The following is a 24,785-nucleotide window of genomic DNA, read 5'->3' on the forward strand; positions in this document are numbered from 1 at the left end:
TGCTCAGTAACAGATATAGTTAATCAAATTAGCTCTTCAAACTTTCTTATTTCAAATGATAAGAATGTATCGTTTCATCGCTTGGATGTGAAAAGTGGCTAAACAATGTCTCTGAATACCAGAACTTACTGTGTGTTTGTAACAAAAGAAACATTTTTCTGCTATAACACTGTAGCATTTTGTAATTTCAATATTTTCACAGACGCTTAAAGAAATCATTCAACACTTTTGATTTTTTAAAATTATTTGTTCTATGACTTGTAAAGAAAACAACAAAACCTTTCTAATTTCTAACATAAGGTTATCTCGTTTTCTGACTTCACGGAATGTCTAATGTCATTAATTGTGTAATGCTATTGATTAAATTTATTCATATCTATGTATGTCTTTAGTTATTGTATATAATAATAATAAATCAAAAATTATTTCGTAATGATAAATTTATATCTGCAGACAAAAAATTTGATTTTCAACATTTTAACACTGCAGGCTTAACGCGGAAACAATGGCGGTGAGCTGTATGTTGGTAGTTGGAAAGGTGATTTCATGGATTTTGGAAAATTAATGTACAATCATTAAATATATATCGAACTTATAACACTTTACATAAATTGTAGTAAAAATGGATGGAATCCGATCCATAATTTAAAGTTTTTTTTTACTTCTAAACACTACCAAAATCGATTCTTATAAGCATTTACCTTCCAAGAAATGAGTGATGAAAATTGGTTTTTGTGCTTTTATCTCCCAGTTTCTTGTGTATTCAATAACGCACTTATACACACCGGTATCGGAAAAGTCAAATTTATAAATCATCAAATCTCCCGTGGCTTTGTTTACCCGAATTTTATTATCGTCTGTTGATATTCCACCGTAGGGGCCAAACCAATAATACTGGAAAACATCCATGGTATATCTTTTGATTCCAATGCCGTCAGGGACACACGGAATCACCTGTGGGGCGCCAAGTACAATATTTTCAGGCTTAAGTTTGATGTGTGCAGGCATTGCTATTATAACAGAATAGAATGCCATAAAAATCAATGTTTTGAAAAAGAACTTCACCATCTCTATATCTTAAAATCTGCTTGCAGTAGTAGCTTTAACTTTTTACAAAATGTCTCCTAATTATCTGTGTTGCTAAGATACTGTTTCATTGTTAATATTATAAATATTGTAAGCACGTAAGAACAAACAATATGATATAAAAGTTACGGAGTTCCGGATTAAACACTAAAAGCTGATAAAAGTTATGGAGATACGTATTAAACGCTAAAAGCTGACAAAGTACAGAAACTAAAAGGTGTGAAATTTATGATGAGGCTACAGAAACCACAATTCCATCTTTACACAGCTTTGATTTGAATTTAAAATATATAAATTCAAAATGTGTGAAAAAACGTCTAGTGGTTACGTTATTTTATCACAAAATAAGATATTGTTGTTTCGCATCATGCTTAGAGGCAACAAAGAAACACCACAACAATATATCATAAAAGTTACGGAGTTACGGATTAAACGCTAAAAGCTGACAAATTACAGAAACTAAAAGGTGTGAAATTTATGATGAGGCAACAGAAACCACAGTTCCATTTTTAAAGAGCTTTGATTTTAATTTAAAATATACAAATTGATACGTGTGAAAAAACATCTAATGTTTACGTTATTTTATTACAAAATAAGACATTGTTGTTTCACAATAATACTTGCTAAATAATCACAATTATTGTTGTGAAAATAATTTAAACAACTCGCCTGGCAGGTAAATTACATATACGGAATTTAAAAGTTTCTATTCTTCCCTTAAGTTTCCCAAATTTGAGTTAAAATATTAAAAATAAAAGCATCATAAACAAACTGTTTACATACTGGTTGGAACAGAATTATAAGAAAAGAAATTTATTTATTTTCTCCCATGAAGATACCTAGGGGCTGAATATAAAAATCGTATAGTTAATAACAGCATAGGCCTAATATCAATGTCTTCTCTCAAGTACAATGAATTGTGATTACACTCTATCAGTTTAGAAAACGTCTTCACCGTAAGATTCGTTGCTGTGACAAGCTGCTTATATAAATATTGTTCTTATTGTGTTTGATCGTCGGCAATGGATAGGACAAGGTATAGTTGATATAATATTGTACATGTTTGTTTTGAAAATTCGTGAGTGCTTACGAAGCACGTGAGGTACATATAGCCCAGAGTGCCGGTTTTGTAACTATGGCTGGAGGTGCAAGCAACCCTGTTAATGGAATTATTTGCAATTATTCAGTGAGAGACTGGTCAATCTGTGAGTCAGCCACTTTCTCTTGAAGTTATTCATCTCATGAACAATCTGAACCTGTTCATTCCGAGAAAGATTTTTATAGCCTTTTTCCACCACAGGATTTTCTCATGTTTCCCTGTACACCTCCTGCAGAGTCAGCTCGGTCTAATATTGCGTATTTAGGTATGATTTCTCAGGTATGTGATGTTTTATCCCTTTTTATGAATTCCTACAATCCTCATCCTTTTTTGTTGTATGATAGTTCTCAGTTCTTCTTTACCATATTTAGTTTTCCCACTTTCTTTGGATATTAGGGTTCATACAAAGCAATTTACTTCATAATTGGTTGAGAGTTCCAGCATGTCTTGCTTCCTATGTGCTGTGGATAGTTTGTTTGACGAACCATCAAGTAGCCTATCCGTTTTAAGACTCACAGGTGTTGGAATCTATTTTGCCAATTTGGGAGTACCCCCTGACTTCCAGTGCTTTTAACCCATGCCTCTGTCTTATCCTTACTTTTGTGGTATTTATCTACCATACATTTACTTTCAGATACTCTGTACAAAAGTCCTGAGGTTTATGAGGAACAGCCTCTCCTTTGTTACTTCTAAGATGACTCATTTTTCATTCTCTACTCTCACCTTGCATACATAATTTTTCTGTTGTTGAAACGTACTGGGTCAAAATGCAGCCTTCTGTCAGATTTATTTGCTGCCCACTTAGGAAATCATGTGTAGCTCTGTTTCTTAGTATATTTTCAAACGTATTCCAGACCCTTTGGAATTGCATGCTAGGAACACTCTATCCTTTCGTTTTTGGTAGCTCATTTTCCACAGTTGGAATCAAGACAAGCCCCTATTCCTGTTTCCCATCCTAGTGCTTCCCAGCTTTTACCTGTTCCTCTTTCCAGGTGTTTTTTTCAGTGTAGATCATCATAGTATCAACAGTACCAGTTGATAACTGGATGGGAGCTCAGTTATGTGACTTTCTTCCCTTTTGGCAGTGTTTCACCACAGATTGGTGGATTATTTGGACATGTCCTATGCTTCCTTTATCTTCCTCTTTTTATCACAGATATCCATTTCTTTCCTTCCTCAGAATCCCATTAACAGCCAGCTTCTGTTGGAGGTAGTTCAAGACCTTCTGTCCAACAGAACATTGAATCTGGAAATCATCTCTTTCACAGTTTCTATTCCAGCTGTTTGTTGTTGTTATTAAAACTGAAGACTGGCTGTCTGTCATAGTCTTTCAATCAGTTTCTAAGTCTCCTTTTTTTATTTTATAATATAGAGTAAAAGCAAAAAACATAAGTTTTTGCACATTGTAGTGAATATGTTTGACTTCCTCCTTCAATTATACTTTATCTTATTGTGGAGGCAGGGCTGAATTATTTATTAGGCACAGTGCCTGGGGCCTATGAAAACTATAGGTCCATGAAAAGTTTCCTTAAAAGTTAATTTTTGGTTTAACTTATATGGCTGGTAGGGCCAACAAACAATAGGTGCCTACGTCCTACAATCGCCTTGATACAGCATGGTGGAGGAACTTGGGATTGTTGTGGTTCTTTCCCTTCAAATAACATCTTCAGAATAAGCTACACAAAAGACACTCATACACATTTTTTCAATCCAGGACATCAGGTTTTCTAAGTTGATATACCATTTTCTATTCTTAACATACTCTCTCTTCAGGAGTCAGGTGTTTGATATCCCTTCTGGTCTCATTAATTTCAGGTGAAGATGGTATGATCCTCATTCTACACCCACCCTCTCTATCTGTGTCAGTTTCCAGCAGCACAGATTTTGGATGTAGTTGTCAAGTACAGTCCATCATGTCCTAGCCACTTTGTGTCTGGAAACACTTCCATTTTTCCCCAATACTAATTGGATTTACTTCTCGGTTTTTGTCTACCAGAATATACAACACATTTCCAAGATTGGTGAATAGTATGGCTGATTTAGAAGTAGTGTAGTCTCCCACATCATATCTACATATCTAATTCTTTAGACATAAGGTGTGCCCTTTGTACTCTTTCAAAGGGTGCTTCTTTTCTTCCCTTGCACCAATTCAGTGTGTGATTCTATCTGATTATACAAGCACAGCTAATGTACCATATTAGAAGTTAGTTTTTCGATACATAAAATGTACTTCCTCTCCACTGAAAATGAGTGATTCAATTCTCCATTAAAACTCAAAACAGTAATTTGATAGAACTGAATAGAGGAAGTCGCACGTATAATGAATGTATAGCACTTTCCTTTGAGGAGGATTATCCATGATAATTTGCATGAGAGACATTAAAATGAGTCATTTCCAAAGGAAGGGAGGAAAAAGACTTGTGGCATGTTTTTCTTTCTTTTTTTTCACATAGAGTGCAGCACTAAATGAGACTAGTTATATGAAATACATTTTCTGTATAGGAAACATAACTTTCACTGTTGCCCTGCTTAATATCTTATTTTGTTGAAAATCACCTATATTTTCATGAAAATTGGGATCATCTAGAAATTTTTCCTTCTCTCTAGTATGTTTTCTTGGCCTCCAAATTAACAAGGTGCCTTATATCCAATTTTATATTGTAAGCCTTGATATGGATATATCATCCAGTTGTAAAAGAGACCCAAGGCATCTCTCAGCCCTAACTTGTTAATTTAGAGGCCAAAAAAACATCCTGGACGGAGGGAAAAATTTCTAAAAGACCCGAAAAGATTAAATTCAGTGAGTTTAGTACAAAGGTAGATAAAAAAAGATTGAAGTAGGTGATGCAACTTTGAACATTTTAGAGTTTTAAGTCAGCTTTATCATACTAATAAGATATAGTGTATAATGTAAGCCAGTAGTGAAAAGGAAAGGATGGTTTTCTGTGGACAAATATTTAGTCCCATCTTTTTAAGTAAGGTGTACTTTTTCTGAATTCAGCTTGACAGTGAGGATGAATCACATATATTAACCTGGTTTAGCTTGTTTTATTCAGTTGTTATAGTAGTGAGGTACAATGTATGTATAATGTAAATACTGTGGTTCTTGGGACACAAACAGCACAATATAAAGATAGACGTTAATATAATAACAGTTTCATTATTTGACTATTTTCCATATATTGCAACAAAGGTATTTCTGTTGAATTAGACAATGACTGAAATTTTGCATTTAGCAAACACATTATGCTATGATCTTTTTATGGATGATTTATGGACAAAATTGAAAGTGCTTTTGTTGTTATTTTTAAAGCTTTTAACATCTGGGGAAATAAGGTTAACACAGTATATGCAAATCAAGAAATTTTAAGAGTTTGGAAAATTTGTACCTTATGGACCATCACACTTTAATGTTATTACCTTAAAATTGAAACTGTTTATTTAAACCACATCTGAAACATAAAACCATTTTATCAAAACCTAATTTCAAAGATACCCAAGAATAATTAACTTCTTAAAGTTTTAGGTCAATTAGGAATTGTATTTTTTAATTAGATTTAGTTCTCTCTGAAGAGATTTATTTTTGTTGTTGATTAATTAATGAAATTCTTATTGTAGTTTTGTTCTTATTTATTTTTCAGTTGTGTAAATAATCAGAATACTTAATAGTCTTACACAGTATTATTTGTTTAAGGGTTCATTTATCTTTTAAGAACAACTTTCAGGTTTCCTGCTGCCCTTGGAACTATTTCATTGTAAATCATGTTCAGTTTTGATGGCCATAATAATGCATTATTATGAAAATACTTCTTTCATTGTAGTAAGTTTCTACAAACGTTGATGAGGTCAATCTTATTCCACACATTTTGATACACTTTTCACACAATCTCCACTGCATTTGGATGTTGGCTTTCTAGACTATGTTTAAGAAGATCAAAGACAAAAACGAAACAGCATTTTATGCTTCAATAAAACTGAATTGTGTTGGCAATCCAAATATTTTATGTTAAGGCCTTTAAAACAAATACAGATAATAATTATTCATTAATGGATATAAACTAAACTGAGTTCTTTTTTGTCTTCAATAGTGTTTGCTAATTCATAACCTGTTAGAGGGTTTGAAGAAGGTGCACTCCAGATGTGCTTTGCTGATCTTAGGCAGGTTAGTAAACCTTTACAAAACTCTACTATTTAAGTTCATATTAAAAGATATTACAAGTAATGTAAGCATTGCTTTTGGACTAAATACATTTTATGTGGTTGCTGTACAATAGTCATTAATATTGTATATGTATGTAACATAGACATATATTATGTATATAGATATGTAATTAACAGTTACATTATGGAAGACATTAAACCTTGAAGAATGATATATGCTCATAGGAAGAAAAGTATGCAACTCTCATGAAATGCCTTTCAAAATGAAACTAGTTAATGAAATTATTTCCTTAAAACTTGATAACAAACTTTCATTAAAGTAAGTAGTTTCAGCGAAAGTTTTATTTTGTAAATATTTTTGGATTTTTCTGATAAAATTCATTATTTAATGTAGTTATTTACACTTGGACTCTGAGTAGTTCACATGCAAAGTAATTTTACATAAAGTATAAAAATAATATGTTTTAACTTACTGTTTCTACATTTCATTTGCATAACCTCTAGAACCTCATAAATGAACATCAATTGTTGTTTTTAAGGTAAATATTTGTACTTTTTTTCTCTTTTATGCACCGTATTACTAACTCTATTTGTCATCATCAACAGAGAGTGCAGGGAAATGATTTTAAAATTAACAAAAATGTGTACATACCTTTTACATCTTTATAGAAGTTTATTAGTATAGTCATCTTTTCACATATTCATAATTTAATGTCTTTATCTTTTCATTTATAGTTTATTTTAACTCTCCTTTAAAATTCATTGTCACTATTTATTCTGATATGTTAACTGATACCAATAGGCCTTTTATGAAGAAGTTATTTTGAGAAATTCCCCACATAGGTGTGTTGCCAAAACAGGATGGCTGTTATAGATACCATCTTGTTTATAAAGCTTTCACAATCTGTGTAACAAGTTAAGCTTATAAAACAATTAAATCACTCAAATAGGATTTTAAAACATAAATTATACATAGTCAACTAAAATATAAAAATTAGATTTAAGTACAATTCAACTGTCTCTAACTATAGCATTTTGAGGTAACAAACCACTGTAAGTGCTGTAGACAATAGTACTGCAGGCTGTTACTTCGACTTCAGTACAAAACTGTACACCAATTTCATATTAACTGTTGGTGGAGTGGAGTGTAAACTGAGCTCTTTATAACATCTTTGTACACTTGTATTAACTAATTATTTGTACGTCATAAATTTGTTTCCAAAGTATAGAAGATTGGCATAGCACCCATAAAAGGCTGTAAAATCTATTTCTCTTTTGCAGTGGATTGAGTTCTAAGACTGCATATATCGTATGTCTCAAAAGGACATGTGAAAATACATTGGTATCTAGACAGTTGTATGCATTGTGAGCTTATGTGTTTACAGTCAGTTTCTGTTAAATTGGAGATTTTTTTTATATAACTTGGATCATGTGACAAGCAAACTATGTGAGCAAAATATTTATTTTAAATGTTTCTGTTGTAACAAAGAATTAAAACTTGGACAACATAAACATTAAATTATATACTATAATGTTAATTTCATTCACATGCATGGATTGTAAAGATGTTTAGTTAAATTTTGCACATAATTCAGTAACTTGCATATAAATTAATTTTAAAATTATGCTGTTCTGATCAGATAAACAGATATGACTTTCAGTGTTATTTTGTTTATCAACACTACTCATCATTGAGTTTCTGATGTGAGTACTTAAGACTATGTCATTTAAATGCTTCTGTGTGCATTTTAATCTGGAATTTTTTGCCCGTTGGCTTCAGTCAAGAACACTTTTTATATATCTGGGAACCAAATATATACACGAGATTTACATTCATTGTCAGTGACATCCGTCAATGTATTTATGGCATTTGTACTCGTGATTATAAATGTCACATATATGTTTGTAATTGATACATTTTTTGTTGACTTCGCTCTCTTGAACTTCGAGTAATCCAGTTACATGTCTTATCACAGCTGTATGTGAGAGTGACTTATTTTGTCATGTAATTCTTCGAATTGTGATTTCTTCATGAAGTTATTTGCTTTTATTCTCTTTTTTTATTATTTTTTCTGTTGACTAAATCACTGGACTTTTCTACAGGCTTTAAAAGAATTTCAAAGTAATTGTTAGTCAGATTGTTTATTTCTGTTATAAATATACTAATTTATATGTATTGTGTTTACTAAGATGCTCCCCACTCTACCATGAGAAAGAAGGTGGACTAATTTATATGTATTGTGTTTACTAAGATGCTCCCCACTCTACCATGAGAAAGAAGGTGGATGAATTTATATGTATTGTGTTTACTATGATGTTCCCCACTCTACCATGAGAAGGAAGGTGGACTAATTTATATGTATTGTGTTTGCTAAGATGCTCCCCACTCTACCATGGGAAAGAAGGTGGACTAATTTATATGTATTGTGTCACTAAGATACTCTCCACTTTACCATGAGGAAGAAGGTGGACTAATTTATATGTATTGTGTTTACTAAGATACTCCCCACTCTACCATGGGAAAAAAAGTGGACAACTTTATATGTACTGTATCTGCTAAGATGTCCCTCCCCCCAACATGGGAAAGAAGGTGGATCAGCCAGGATATCTACAGTTAAAATGTCATTTTACACCCAGCGTCGTGACCCGTACTTTCAAGATAGGAAAAAGAGTGTACCTAGTTATTTACACGTTATCCCACAAGTGCGTTCCTCCAAGAAGAGAAGTCACACTCGAGGGCATCTTGTGGACACTTTCCGAGGACTGCTCATCTAGGTTCCCCACCAAGTCAACATGAGCTTCTCAATGTGATTCCTGTTATTTTTAGGTAAGATATCGTGTCAAAGTTGATGTTTTCTTACACTGAAAATATATTTCCCATTGATACTTTACTCTCCTCACACTTCTGGTACTTCTTTTCTGTCAACTTTGAAGATTGTGTTCTACAGTAAATAGGAAGCCAGCTTCCAGCTTTGATGGTAGAGTATGTTTCAGTGAAGCGTTGTGCTTGTTTATTTACATGCTACAACGCAGATGAACCATTGTTGAAACGTGCGGTAGATGAGAATTTCAAGGCTAGTGGAACCAAAAATATTTTCGCATATTGAAGGCTGCACTGAACAATAATAGCTGTTATGTGAGAACAAAAAGATATTCTATCGAAAATAGTATGAAACTAGATATTTTAGACTATGTACAATCATCTGGTATAATCTATGAGTATATAGTTTTAAATATTTTTCAAAACGATGCCTAAAAAAACATTTTGCGAATCTTATTACATTGTCCTTCCAAAATAAAGTGTGTGTCTGCCAATCAAACATTTCTAATACTCTGAATTCAACCAATTATTGTGGCAACAAACAGAAATATCTTTTCTCCTTCGTTTCTTCTTATAGTTTCCATTAACACTTGAACCAGTAATTTCAAGTTATCTCAGATAATTATGCTGCAGTATATTTGGTAGAATTCTGTAAATCAAAACAAACCATTAACTATGAATATAAATATGTAAAAAAAACCTCAAAATTTTACATGACAAATAATAATGTAATAATATTTGAAATCAATATTTAAATAAAATCACGACTATTAACTTTATATCCAGTACAAAAAATCTGAATAAAAATATTAGTAAATAATTTGTTGAAAAATATATTGTGAAATAAACATATTTCCAAGTATAACATTAAATAAAATTAAATTATATTATGTGTGTGTTATTTCTGTAGTAAAGCCATATCTGGCTATCTGTTAACTGAGAATAATTTAAACCATGATTTTAACGTTGTAACTCTGTACAATAAGTGCTGTACCATATGGGGAATGAATTATATTAAAATATATGAAGCATAGTATTTGTTATATAATGGTAACGAAATGCTAGGATTAAATGTGTTCAAATTATCTGTATGTAACTGGAACCTGAAGTTGGTAAACATCTCAGATAGAATACGAAACAGAATTTTTCAAACAATTCGTTTTAAAGGTCTCTTTATCTCTTTGTGTGTAGTGTTTCAAGAAATGACTTTAATGTCCTTAAACATAAAATTAATTGTTCATTAGACAAAATTCTATATTAATTTGAATGATTGGTATATTTTGGTGTTATTAATCAAACTTTCTGAACCTATATTCCTTATACCAACAACTACAAGAAGTAATGATTGAGTATTTCTGTCATGTTAAGAACCACTCAACAATAACATACCGTTACGTCACATGTTGATGTATGAATCAGTGTTATTAATTCATAACATGTTGGTGTAGCTTTTTATTCTCAACATAAACAGGAGACAGATGAACGGACACCACGGTTCACAGTATGTTGTATAAAACGTAGTAGATAATGTTCTCTGTCCAATCTGGATTGATTTCCTTTTTTCTTTGTGACTTAACACTCAATGGATGTCACAAAATTATAAATTACAAAGTATTTCTGAGTAAAACTGTTCATATAGACTTAGAATTATTTCTTGCTTACAGTTTAATATTTAATATAAACGTTTGTACTCTACATCTGAAAGTTACTCACAAGCCGTGGTCGTTGTTCAGGTCAAATTCTATAATATCATAAAAAGGTAAAATAAAAAGATTGCAGTAAGTAAACCACTAAGAAAATTGTACGAAAAACAAGACATTAATATTTAGTATGTGAAGAAATGATAATTAGTTAACAACTACAATCATAGGATTTAGGATTTGGAGTCAAAAATCAATAGGTTGGTTGTCTACTGGAGAAACTCGTTCACTTTTAAAGAAACATGAAAGTCTGGATTGGTTTTAGTTCTTGACATATACTGAATGAATGATTCACAATTATAAGGTCTAAAGTATTTATGAATAAAACTGTTAGTATACATTTATCATTATGTTTTACTTAAAGTTTAAAATATAATATGTGGGTGTGCACTCAACATGTGAAAGGTGCTTACAAGTTGGTGTTGGATAAGAAAAACAGTTAAGATAAAAATAGGATAAAAAATACAGATCAATATGGTGATAGGTAACCGCTTTTATAACTCACAAATTATGTTTTAGTTCCAGATTAAGTTTAACCCCATATCATACAGAAGGGAATTCTTTTGACTAAAGACATCCAAATTTATCTTTGTTCAAGGCTTGTCGATATTTTCACCCAAGAAAACTGCATGGCCTGATGTACTGAGAAAGCCGAACCCCATCTAGTAATAAGAACTAATAAAATACAGGATTGTTCATGAAAACACAGAGAAATGTTCGGTGACACATGGTTTTCGTTTATACGCTAACATAGTGAAGAAACAGGACACGAAAGATAAAATATACATATTCTTTGTAGGGATGACACTGATCTGGAATTCGTACTTAAAGAAACCATCTACATCAAACAACTTTAACCAACACCAAATATCATGTAGTCTTCATTCAAATCGTTCCATTTAAAATATGAAGATTTTTTTTTTTTTTTAGCAATTAACTTTCTATATATTTTAGTTTTGATTAAATAATTGTTATTTCAGCAATGTATTTTAGTTATTTAGGTAGAAATAATGTATTATTTTTGTTTTGCTTTAAATAGTGAATGTGGAATATGTAAGATATTTTACGCTACATATTAACAATTGCAGCATCATATAACATTCAGGATATGTATTTTAGGTAAATCCAATATAAACAATTAATTTATATTTTCTAATCTCACTGACAATTCTTCTTAAACTCGTTGTTATTTGTTGTTAAGCACAAAGCTACACAAGGGGCTATCTGTGCTCTGCCTACCACGAATATCGAAACCCGGATTTTAACAGTATAAGCCTGCAGACATACTACTGTGCCACTGGGAACTCCTCTTAAATTATTTCAAGACTAAGAGTAATACTTTACTGTAAAATTTATTCTCTTACTAGACTGAAAGAGCAAGACTCAGTAAACGTGTCATCGACTTGGATGTGAACTTGTCAAAATATGAAAAGAGTTGGAACGTTCCTCTACGGACTTACATCGTTAAAACAGAGGTTCGATTCCACTCGGTGGATATAGTAAATAGCTCTATGTGGCTTTGTTCTAAGAAAACACACACACACGTGAAAGTTTTTTTCGCAAGTTGTCACCCTATTGCGCTATTTTATTTTACTTCCTGATGCGACAGGGGAATAGAACTTGTCTTATACTTACGAACTGCACCCCGCTGGTACAGCGGTAAGTCTAGGGTTTACAACGCTAAAATCAGGGATTCGATTCCCCTCAGCAGATCGCCCGATGTGGCTTTGCTATAAGAAAACACACACACAAACTTACGAACTGTGTAAGATACAGAAATAATAGTAACTGGGCGGACCGTAAGGTTTAATATCCAGCACTGTCAAGGATTTGGAAGCGATGTGAAAATAACAGATTTATGGCCAGTAAGAACCAGACCCTCATTTTTTGCTTTCCCCGTTCACATAAAATCAGACTTGAAATACTTACTTGGAGGACTATAACAAGGCGTTAGTTACCATGTATTCCCTCTATAGGTGAGTATCGTCATGAGGACTGATGCAGAAAATAAGTGATTCCGAGTAAACGGAAAAGAAGCGCAGTAGCTTTGATGACTTTCCTATAAAACAGTTATTTATTCTCTTCTGACATTTATTTTCCTTTTGAAAGCTATTTACGTTTCTTTCCAATAAAATCTTTAATACGTTTCGGGCGCTTTTGTTTCTAGTGATTCTGAGGTTACGACTGATTTTTATTTTATAGATTTTGAAAACACCGGTGAATCCTTTAAGCTGTATCTATTTATTTTAATATTTAATCTTATATAACAGTCACAGCCTGAGATAACTTTTACTGTAATGAGTTAATGTGTTTTTTAAGAATACACAGTTTTATAAATCTCTCAACATCTGGGGATTCTAATGTTTAGGAGTACATTAAAAGGTCAAGCTACTGGTTAAAAGAAAACAAAACAAACCTGAAACTGTTTACAGTTTTATCATCAATGATCGGGTGTGAAATATGTTGAGAAGTGGTCATTGAAGTAATCAATAAAAATCTAAATAATTCAAAACAGGACAAACACCGGAACATTTTTGAATTTCTATGTTACTACTCTTACACAGATAGATATAAAGTAAAAAATACATAAAAATACTTCACTAAATATGCTAATATTTTCCCATAGTTTTCTGGATACTCATATGTTTATTTTTCTTCAAATTTCAAAACAGTTTTTACCATCGCTGAGCTTGTTATTAAATCAGACAACCACTGATATCTACCTGACATGCGCGGTTTCTGTGGAATTGACCATACGTAGCTTTGTCATCAATATTCATCCAACGCTGACGGGGAAGACAGTGTTTACCTTAAAAAAAAAAACAACCAACAACATCTCTATTTAAATTCCCGTCAGTCTATATCTATGTACATACTGTATATATAAATAGACACAAGTAGTAAATGGAGCGAGAAAGTGTATGAGAACCTACGTAAATTATTTATATATACATCAACTTGTAATCATTTGAGTCGAGGAAAGTAATGACGATCCATGTTTGTATATGTTAATGGTACAAAAGTCCGGTGTACTTCTCCACGCCACACCAAACATAATTGACCTTTTAGCCATGGGGACATTATAATGTGACAGTCAATCCCACTATTCGTTGATAAAATAGTAGACCAAGACTTGGCGGTGGGTAGTGATGACTACTTGCCTTCCATCTGGTCTTTCTGCTACATTAGGGACGACGAGCACAAATAGCCCTCGTGTAGCAGTGATTGAAGACAAATTGTAAGATTGTATAATAATGTAGAGTAAGTGTGTTAAATGAGTTTTGGGTTTCTATGTTTGATGTTCCATTTTTGTATAGTAAGTGTTCTGCTAAGAACAATTTACCAACAACAAACTGTTATATTTACATTCTGATAAATAGTGTTATTAATTCGTAACAAGTTAGTGTAGAATATCCTGTTTATCAACATTATTCATACCTGTTCTACTGTTGTTTAAAAAAGTTATTGTTGAACTTTGACTTCATCCGTATCTTTTCACACTCAACATGAGAAGTGAAGCCGTCATAAACAGACGACAGATGAACTGATGGACAGACACCACTGTTCACAGTATGTATAAAACAAGTAGTAAATAATGTTCTCTGTACAATCACATTCAAATATTGTCTACAGCTACTTTCAAAGTCGGTCTTCATTGACTGTTGTTGAGATCGAATTCTGTAACATCATAAAAGGGTAAGATAAGAAGTCTGTAAAAAGCAAACCACTAAGAGAATTGCACGAAAACAAGCCTTGAGTATTTCGTATTTCAAGAAGTGAGAATTACTTAACAAATACAATAATAGGATTTGGAATTAGAAGCTCAGAATAATAGGTAAATTTTGTATTGTTAAAAATACGTTCATAGGGTGTGGGATTAAGGGTTAAAAACAACAGGTAAATTGTATACTGGGGATTCTCGTCAGACTTCACATATAAACAAACATGAAGGTCTCGATTGGTTTCTCACATCTTTGTGACTTACACTCAATAAATATTACAAAAGTATAAAGTCTAAAGTATATCTGAGTAAAATTGTTCGTACAGATTTATAATTATTATTTTATTTAATGTTGTATGTTGTTCAGAGGTATCAGTAAAATAGTCAACCAGGCATGTATGTTGTTCAAAAGTATCAGTAGTCAACCAGGCATGTATGTTGTACAGATAAACAAGTAAAGCTGTCAACCAGGAATGTACATTGTTCAGATGTATAGGTAAATTAGTGAACCAGGAATGTATGTTGTCCAGAGGTGACTGTGAAGCAGCCATCATGGCACGTATTGTCTTCAGAGGTATCAGTAAAGTAGTGAACCAGGCATGCATATTGTTCAGAGGTATTAGTAAAATACACAACCAGGAATGTACGTTGTTCAGATGTATAGGTAAATTAGTGAACCAGGCATGTATGTTGTCCAGAGGTGTCTGTGAAACAGCCATCATGGCACGTATGGTCTTCAGAGGTATCAGTAAAGTAGCCAACCAGACATGTACGTTTTCAGATGTATCATAAAAGTAGTATACTAGTCATTATGTTGTACAGATGTACCAATAAAATTGTCAACCAGGCATGTATGTTGTATAGATGTATCAGTAAGAGTAGTGAACCAGGCATCTATGTTGTTCAGATGTATAAGTAAATTAGTGAACCAGGCATGTATGTTGCTCAGATGTTCAGGTAAAGTAGTGAACCAGGTATGTATGCTGTTCAGATGTTCATTATGTGTTTGTTCCTGTGGTTCTCGTGTTCTTACCAATCGACTTATATAATTAGGCCTAGATGTAAGCTTTTTCAGTAGCCAAAATGTACATCTTTAATATGGGTTTGCTTCTAAGCTTTTCGATCTAAGCGATAGTTCGTAACTATCAGTCAGCAGGCCTAAGTATACATGCAAGTATCGTGGCAACAAGATTACTCTGTGACTGCATGTTTATAGCTTTCAGGTTCACGTAATCAAAGATTACTAATTTGTAAATTGAACAGTCCCCATAAGTGATTGCAAAAATCATTCCCCCATTGGGTGTAAAAAAATATACGCCCCTGTGTATATGTGTTCTATAGATGTACCAGTAGTCTACCAGGCATTTATGTTGTTTAGCTGTATGAGTAAACTGGAAGACCAGGCATGTACATTCTCCAGATGTGTCAGTAACGTAGGTAACCAGGTATGTATGTTGTTCAGATGTTCAGGTAAATTAGTGAACCAGGCATGTATGTTGTTCAGATGTTCAGGTAAAGTAGTTAACCAGGCATATATGTTGTTCAGATGTTCAGGTAAATTAGTGAACCAGGAATGTATGTTGTTCAAAAGTATCAATAGTCAACCAGACTATTTGCAGAAATTACCAGATTTTTAAAATATATGGTAGTAGTTTTATAGTAATGCCATGGAATTTAGATTAACAGTTTTTTATCATTACCCCATGCAGTAGGTAAAGCCCTGTCAAGCATCATTATGTGTGTTAATTGATTAAGCTAATATCTTGTTGTGTTAAAAGGTCTTTAATTAGGATAATTTCAAAATATTTTGTAAATTTGTGCTGAAAATTTGGTGATGAATAATCAAGAAAAATCATTCACCTGTATGACTTTTGACTCCAGTGTAGCACATGTACCAAAAATATTTGATAGTGTGGATTGCCACAGTCAAAATATAGAGAGTGAAAATTGCTAAACTATTGTACATTAATAACGCACAATGTGCCATGTAGTAGTTTGTTTTGGTCACCCAACAAACTACCATGCATTTTGATAAAGGAATACATACTTGAGAAATACTACACAGTTTTGTAGTTTGTGATAAACTGTTTAGAACTAATAAGGAATTTAAACAATTTTCAGGTAACATACACCTGGGATATAAAACATACTGTTATTGTTTATGTTAAGAATTTGCAGTGACTGTTACAAAATGTTGTAGTTGCTTAAAAGTTGTTGATGCACAAGAAACAGGACCAAAATATATCGATCTTTGATGTATTTATGATGTTTGTAATTGTGAATTATTCTTTGTGTTTGACATAATAGAGTGACAAAAGAAAATTAAAAGATGTTAAAATTAAATTTGAGTGGAAATTGGTGGAAGTAACTTATTTTCTGATAACGGTGTTTTACCTCTTCCCACATAAATAGCTATTGTAATATAGTGCAGTGCTATATATGGAATATAATTTTAACTGCCTTGAGCTCCCACATACTTCATGATTAACATGGGTCAACCAAGTTGATCATGTAAATCAACTTAATGATTTTTTTACATTTTCTTTTCATCTTGATTCTGCTGTTTAGTTATTGCTTCTGAAGTGGAATTATTATTCTAATTTTTCATGAATATAAGATAACCTTTTTTCTTAGTTTTCTTTTATTGTGTATTATGCGTGGTTATTAATTTTCAACAATGATTTCTGAAGTCCAAGTTACTACTATGAAGATAATACCACCTACCAGCACACTTACTCAGGCTGCACATGTATTCAAGGTGTCTCTGTTTCCTCACTCAGTTGGACTCATTCACTGCTACCATGCTGTGATTGTTGGGGATAAACATGCAAGCTACTGTGGTTCTTCATCTTGTGCTATCCCTTGAGGATATTCATATACCAAGGATGTGCTGCAATATTTCCTATTTGATTGATTTTGAGTAGGATATTTCACCATACAATGACATCTTTCTTCTTATTGTTTGAATGGTGGGTTCCTGGATCAATAGTTTTATCACTTTACTGTTATCACAGATTGGCAGGTGTGATATATTCCTCCAGTCTGTTGTACCCTTCCTACTTGCACCAGATGGCTTTGTTTTGGATTGCAGTTGACTTGATACTAGTATGATACTGTTTCTGCATGGATGTCAGTTTTATATTATATGTGACTTGCAAATGGTATGATCCTAGTTCTACTCTTATATGGATTTTGGTTCCCAATGAATTGAATGAAGTTGACTTGCTGTATATGGTACCTTGATACATATCCTTTTACTCTTACCCATATTACTGTCATCATATGTATTTAGTGTTCGGATCACTACCTACCCATAGTTTTCTCTCATATAGATGTTCTTATTTTTCCCATTTCTTGGCACATCTTTCCACACCTGGTATAGAAGTGAAGTTTTCAATGTATAATTGTTTACTGTGAGGATCTACCTTTTCGGTGTTATTTGGATGATTTCAAAAATGCTTCTTTCCTTCCCACACATGCTAGTCCTTCTACGTGTGGGATTCCAGCTATTTTGTAAGAAGAGGTAAGGTACTATGTCAGAAGTTATAACTGAAAATGTGTTTCTGATAGATACTTAACTCTTTCCACCCTTCCATTCAAAACCGGTGCTTCCATTTTCTTCCAGTATCCAAAGTGATAGCTTGATAGAATCAGTTAGAAGAAATCACATGCTTCAGGAGGGTGTGTAGCATTCCTGTTGCTGGAGGGTTATCCTGTTATGATCTTCATGCGAGACAGAGTTGAACCACACTAATCATTGGGTATGTGGGGCTGAAGGCCTACAGCATGGAAAAAATAGCATATAGAAGGCGGCACTATAAGACAATGGCTACTTCTATGAAAGGAGGCAAGTTCCTACTGGAAATACGTTTACAGTAAAGGAATATTAATATTTCCACTAACAAAAAAGAAACTCTATAGCTGACAGTTTCTCTTTCCTCCCTTTTTATTATATTGATGGTGAGTATTGATTAGAACAAGTTTCCTTACATTAACATTTAAACATGGCTTTATGTACAGCTATGAATAACTTCTATGAATTTGATTTTCTGAACAGTTATAGACTTGGATTTAAAACTTGATGATTTAAAATTATACATCTCAACTTTTCATTCTGAAGAAAAATTGTACAATTTCTAGTAAAATTATTGTAAAGACTAAATAAAATATCACTACACTTTCATTTTGTCTAATGTTTGGTATTTGTGGATATTTAACCAGCATATTTATTTTTTGAGTAAAAAATGTAAAGTATTGATATGAGTTAACATATAAAGAGGACAAAGCATCAGAAGATTTTGTGGTAGTCACTCACTGAAACTAAAACCATAGAGTATTTCTTAAAATTAATAAATGAAATAGTGGTTGAAAGTAAAGTTTGTTGTTGCAATATTATACTTTCGTATTTACACAGTTGAATTTATCTATTCTTAACCCTTAAGTAAGGAGAACTTTAATAGCTCCCTTTATGTTTATAATACCTCTTTTGAACTAGGGAGAGAAGTTTAAAGTATGAATCTGTGTAAAATTTTGTCGCTGTTATTTTTACTTTTAATATCTTGATATTTTCTGTGATTATATTCAATTAAACTGAATTTAGAAGTTCAAATGATGTATGATGCATAAAACTGTTTAACAAAAGCATGAGAAGCATGCACTGCTTATAAGAAGGAATCAGAAACTAGGAAGGAAATTCAAATTTTTTTAAGTTTGGAGTACCAGCTGAACTTCACTTAGATTAGGGATGGAACTTTGAACTTTGGGTTAAAGGTTTCAGATACTTTGAATCAAAAGACCATGTTCTGATAAGATAGTTGAAGGATGTGAGTGAACACTGTTATATCAGTTGATTATTTATGTGGATGAAGATTAAGTGTAAGATCAAGTTTTTGTACTGTTACTAACAAGTGTGTACAGCAGTAAGTGAAGGTAACAACTAACTAGGTAATCTCAAAGGAGAATTTGACAACTGAAAGTTGAACTTCTGTGAAGCCCATTGTTTGTGTTGAAAGCCCTTCCAGAGGATTAATAAAAATAGCCACTAAAAGATTCCCCTGACAACTTAGCTAGAGAGATATTAACATGTCATTAAATAAAATGTAAGAGGCCATCTCATCTCCATGACATAATCCAGAGAAAAGAACACCAAAAGACTTGTTGAAATGAAATTTTAGGGCAGTACTTAAATTTTGTATTAGGATTATTCAAAGGACTGTTGCATTTAGGAAGACTCAATTTTGTAAGCTGTATGTTCAGTATTATAGCTTGTTCACTAGAGGGAGCTGTTGCAAAGTATTCAGGAACAAGAATATAAAGAGGCAATTGAAATAGCAAATGAGTATTGAGTGATTGACATTGTATTGGTTCTTCTATTCAGTTATTGGTAAGTTGTGTTTTATAACTTATCAAATCTTCTTGTTGAAGTTCTTGTACATCTTATGTTTTATGTTTATACATTGTACCTACATTGTGAATGAACAAGACTGTATAAAATTACAGAAAAAATAAACGAACTGTGCTGCCTGCAATACAATAACTACTTTCAGAAATGTATACTCAACCATCTGTAAGATATCCATTCTTTCTTCCGGTCATCATACAATGAATGATAAGGTAAGTAAGTCTTCACACATCATCGAACAGTTTGCCATTGTAGTACTCTACCTACTAAGTGTGAAAATCTTCAAGTGCTATGAATTATGTCAGCTAGTTTTTGGTCAACTCCTCTACAAATATTCTGCACTAGTCTTTAACTTAGAGATCAGCTTTGGCTCACTGTATAAAGTACACTATGACAAGTATCTAGCAGTGGCCTCTTAGTATCTCTTAAGTTTTTATTTCTAATATTCAGTTAATCATACATCCTACAGAAATCTTTCTTTTTTTCCAACAGTCCAACAGCTCATTGATACTGGATGGACCAGGAACTGTCACTATGCTGTTAATTCCTATTGTGGGGTCACTTTCTTACTTATTCTAGCATTGTATTCACAGAAGATGAAAAGAAACTTATAATTCGTTTTAGTTTGGGGTATTTTCTAAAGATGCAATAAAACAATATATTACTGCTCACAATAAAATCAAAACAGTAGAAGAGAAGTGCACATCCACTCAAATTGGCATCACCACATCATCTGAGCATTCCAAACCAAAATGACCTGAGACTCGCATGCACATTATCTTGGCTGAGAAGGTGCCAAGCATTATTATTTGGATGAATGCATAGTTCAATCCCCGAGTGGTCTCTTTGAACTCAGTATTGCACCCATTCAGCAAGCTCTCATCTGCTGAATGCCCAATTTAACCCTCTCAGTCAAAGTGAGGTCACTACAATACATTGACTGATGGAAGCCACATCTTGTAGGTGTTAAAACCAGATGACCATTGCTGTTTACTATTAATGGTACATAATCCTACTTGATACTTTACACCTAATGTTGCACTGATACACATTCCTTTAAACTGTCATTTGTAACTCTTCTAGTTTGGTGTCTCTTTGGTCTTCTTGTGAACAAAATATTTGTCTAAAAGGAAAAATTTACACTGCTCTTTCATGATGTCACCTTTCCCTCTATTTTGCAATATGAAAAACTGTACTGAGAGCAATATCAGTTTTTAAAAAAATCCATGCTCCTAAAGAACCCAAGCCTTCATCTACTTCAGTTTCCATCTTGTACCAATGCAGTGGCGAGTGCAGCACTTAAGCTTTAACTCGAAGAATTACAGTTAATGCTTGCGCTGTCGCAGCAGTGGGGAAGTTAATGCATACACTGTCATACACGAAACTGTCAACAAAGGAAGAAAGTCCGAACATAACAATCTCAGTTCCGTCTCTCTAATGAAGCTTTCAAAACTCTTCTCATGACCTGGAGAGCGTTGTTTGTAGTTAGCATAATCAGAAACGTTAGCTTTCAAAACTCTTCTCATGACCTGGAGAGCGTTGTTTGTAGTTAGCATGATCAGAAACGTTTTTCAACATATTTCTTTTCATACCAATCGCCGGTATATAATATTTTTTATATAATTTTGTGAATATACATCACACTTCTCCTTACTGTGTACATTTGCTCCATTATGGTACTTCAAAAAGTTAGCAAGTCTACAGATATAAATCTAACTACGTATTATTTCATAATAATAATAAGAGTTTCTTAAAAAGAATGATGAGAAATTTTATTAAATGATATAACAATATTTTAATTACTAGAATTAATCAGAAAGTACGAACAGGAAGAAACACTAATTATTTCTTTTGAGATTAATAAACCTAAGTTGTAACTGTGGTTGATGGAGTTTTAATTTTTCCTTTACTTAAACTTATAAGAATATACTAACTTAATAATTATTTCACTGTTAAAATCACCTTATCAAAAGCTTTTAAAATACTGTAAGTCGTCCAACCTTATCCATAATTCAGATACATGAGCAATATATTAAACAAGAAGTTGACATGTTTAATAAGTCACCAAGGAGGTTCTCTCTCTCTCATTGTTAGTTGGGATTAGTGTTTATACATCCAGGAGGGTCAGGTTTCGTCAACCTGTTCCTCCTTCCTTTGTTTTAGCAACTGTCAAGTGTACTTATACATTGTACATGAGGGCTAGAGTAACCCGCACTCACTCAGGGCAATGTCCATGTACTATCTACATATACACTTGGTGCAAATAAATCATTTCTCTTTATAGTTCCATAATTATTTGCACTATCATTAGATAGGTGTCAACGATAAAACATTCACATAAATCCTTCTTAATGTTTATTAGCTAACGTCTATTAGTTTATAGGTGGTTTTTTTGTATTATTTTGAAAATATATATTTACTATGGAAAGGTGTTTAGGACTCTCTTCATCATGTTTGCAGTATCTGTCTCGTTCGCTTACTAGTTCGTTTTTCCTTCAATTTTTTACCAAAATAATTTATTGTACTATGTGGGAGTCTATCTGTTATTGTTTTTATGTGTGTGTATTTATGCATGAATTCACATGATGCAGTTCTGGGTACTTTATAAACTGTTATAAGTAGTATATTTTGTATTGTTTGTAGTTTGACTTTACTAGTTTTTTACATACATTTATCCATGCAGGGCTACATACACTCTTGTGCAAGTTAATTCAAACAGGACGGAAAATTACGATTTTTTTCAATTTTTTTTCCTTTTTATTTCTGAGAATCCAAAAATTATTCACAAATTAATACATGATATGGCCGCCTTTATTTTTCAGAAGATCATTAATCCGTTTTGGCATCAAGTCCACGAGTTGACTGCAACCTTTAATAATTTTGGATCGCGGTACCACACCTCAAGTATGGCCTCAGTTAGGTATTTTTCGTAGAACAGTCTTTTTCCCGAAGTCTTTCTTTACAAATCGCCCAAAGATTTTCAATAGGATTTAAGTCTAAAGATTTTCCAGGCCAGTCCAGCACTTTTATTCGCGTTGTAGTCATAAAATTTTTCACAAGTTTCAATGTGTGGCACGGAGCCAGATCTTACTGAAAAATACCAGATCCATCTGGAAATCTCTTTTCAATTTTGGAACGACTCTTCTCTGCAAAACTTCGATGTACTGTGGTCCTCGCATCATACCTTCTACGATATGTAAACCTCCGACGCCATAGTAGCTGAAAAAGCCCCATAACATCTTCTTTAAGGGATGTTTTACGAACTGATGTGAGATTCTTGAAGTTTTTCACCTGGAGATCTGCAAACATGCAGACTTCTTTGACCCTGTACAAAAAATGAGTCTCGTCATTGAATAACACCTTCCTCCATTGTTCTTGCGTCCAGTTCTTGTATTTTAGACCCCATCGATACCGTTTTTCTTCATTGAGTTGGAAAGAAGTTGTTTTGACTGGTCTCCTTGCCCTTCTAACGCAATTTCGAATGACATAATATTTCTCAAAATTTCGTCATATATCCCAAAAATAGATCGACCGTACTGCAAAACACAGCTAATGACGCCGTCTGTGTGAAAAAATGACTATTAAAGGAAATCAACGGGTCCAGCGAACCAACACCGGCAGCTATGCTGAAAATATTGTAAAATGACCATTTGTTTCAATTAATTTTCACAAGAGTGTAGCCAATGACGGGTCTAATGTATGTTTTATATATTCTTATGTTACCTGTCCTTGCTTCATTATATTTACCAGTTAAACTCCCAGCATAGTTTGTTCTTAGCCAAATGTTTGTGTTAATATTATTTATGTGGTTTATCCATATCAATTCAGAGTCCAATGTTAGTTCTAAACATCTTGCAGATGTAGTAGTCTGAAGGAATGCCCCATTCACATAGATCTGTGGTTGTACTTTTTCTGTTTAGTTAACTTTGTGAATAGTATTAGTTGTGTTTATTTTGATTCTATATTTTTGACAATGTTCACTTATTCTATTTAATTGTGGTTGTATATTTGTGGCTGCTATTGCTGGTGTTGATGTACTTTTCAGACTGCCACATCGTCAGCGAACTGTGAGAAGATCCCTTATTTGGATCTTTTGAGGCATATTACTCGCGTACCTGATGAATAGGATAGGGCTAAGCACCCCTCCTTGATGGATGCCAGCTTCTGGAATAAAACATTCTGAGAAGGTCCATTCAACATTAACTCTACATATTCTGTTTTTCAGAAAGTTTGATAGCCAGTGAATAATTCCCCACGGTAGTCCCATTTCTTGCTTTCGGAATCGGAGACCGTTATGCCATACAGTGTTGATGTTATGTATCTCCAAGAATGTGGAGAGCCTCTCACTGATTATTCTCTTAAGAATTTTGCCTACACAGCTGGTCAGGTTGATATGTCGGTAGCTATTTGGGTTATTGGCTGGCTTTCCTTCTTTATGGAACATTAATACGTTTGCATGCTATCATAAAACCGGGATATAACCAGAGTGTAATGGTAAATTAAAACTGCTGTCAGATGCTCAAATAATTTCAAAGTGTCTTTTTTAAGAAGAATGGCTTTATGCTGTCTTCTCCTGGAGATTTATTTTTAGTGTTTGTTTTGCTTCTATGAGTTCTTGTGCGAGAATTGTGCTTGTTAGCACTGTGTTTGTGTATTCGTTTGTGTTGTTCATTTGACAATTATTTAAGTCTACTGGGAAGAGTGGTTCAAATAGTTCACTGTTATTCATTATAAAGTTATTTATAATGGGTCGTTGTGTGTTTCAAACGTGTTTTAAAGTTGTTGTTTGAATGCTT

At 33.0% G+C, this 24,785-nt stretch overlaps 1 protein-coding gene across 18 annotated transcripts in view; it reads left to right on the plus strand.

Moving 5' to 3' along the window:
- Positions 1–1,937: 1,937 nt before the first annotated feature.
- Positions 1,938–24,785, plus strand: part of LOC143242662 (uncharacterized) — a 312,274-nt gene continuing 289,426 nt past the window's right edge. For 3 of the 18 annotated variants that reach the window (XR_013023056.1, XR_013023057.1, XM_076486135.1), the window contains exons 1-2: positions 1,938–2,464; positions 6,274–6,347. Coding sequence is in view for 6 of the 18 variants with exons in the window: in XM_076486135.1 (XP_076342250.1) it covers positions 2,396–2,464; positions 6,274–6,347 (143 nt within the window). In the remaining 12 variants the exon portion in view is untranslated. Of the gene's footprint in view, positions 2,465–6,273; positions 6,348–8,536; positions 10,201–18,213; positions 19,330–24,785 lie in introns of those variants that run through there. The other 15 variants (XR_013023051.1, XR_013023052.1, XR_013023054.1 and 12 more) reach the window with 13 other exon arrangements.

Source organism: Tachypleus tridentatus, unplaced genomic scaffold (assembly GCF_004210375.1).
Source record: "Tachypleus tridentatus isolate NWPU-2018 unplaced genomic scaffold, ASM421037v1 Hic_cluster_2, whole genome shotgun sequence".
In the NCBI taxonomy this organism is placed as follows: domain Eukaryota; kingdom Metazoa; phylum Arthropoda; class Merostomata; order Xiphosura; family Limulidae; genus Tachypleus; species Tachypleus tridentatus.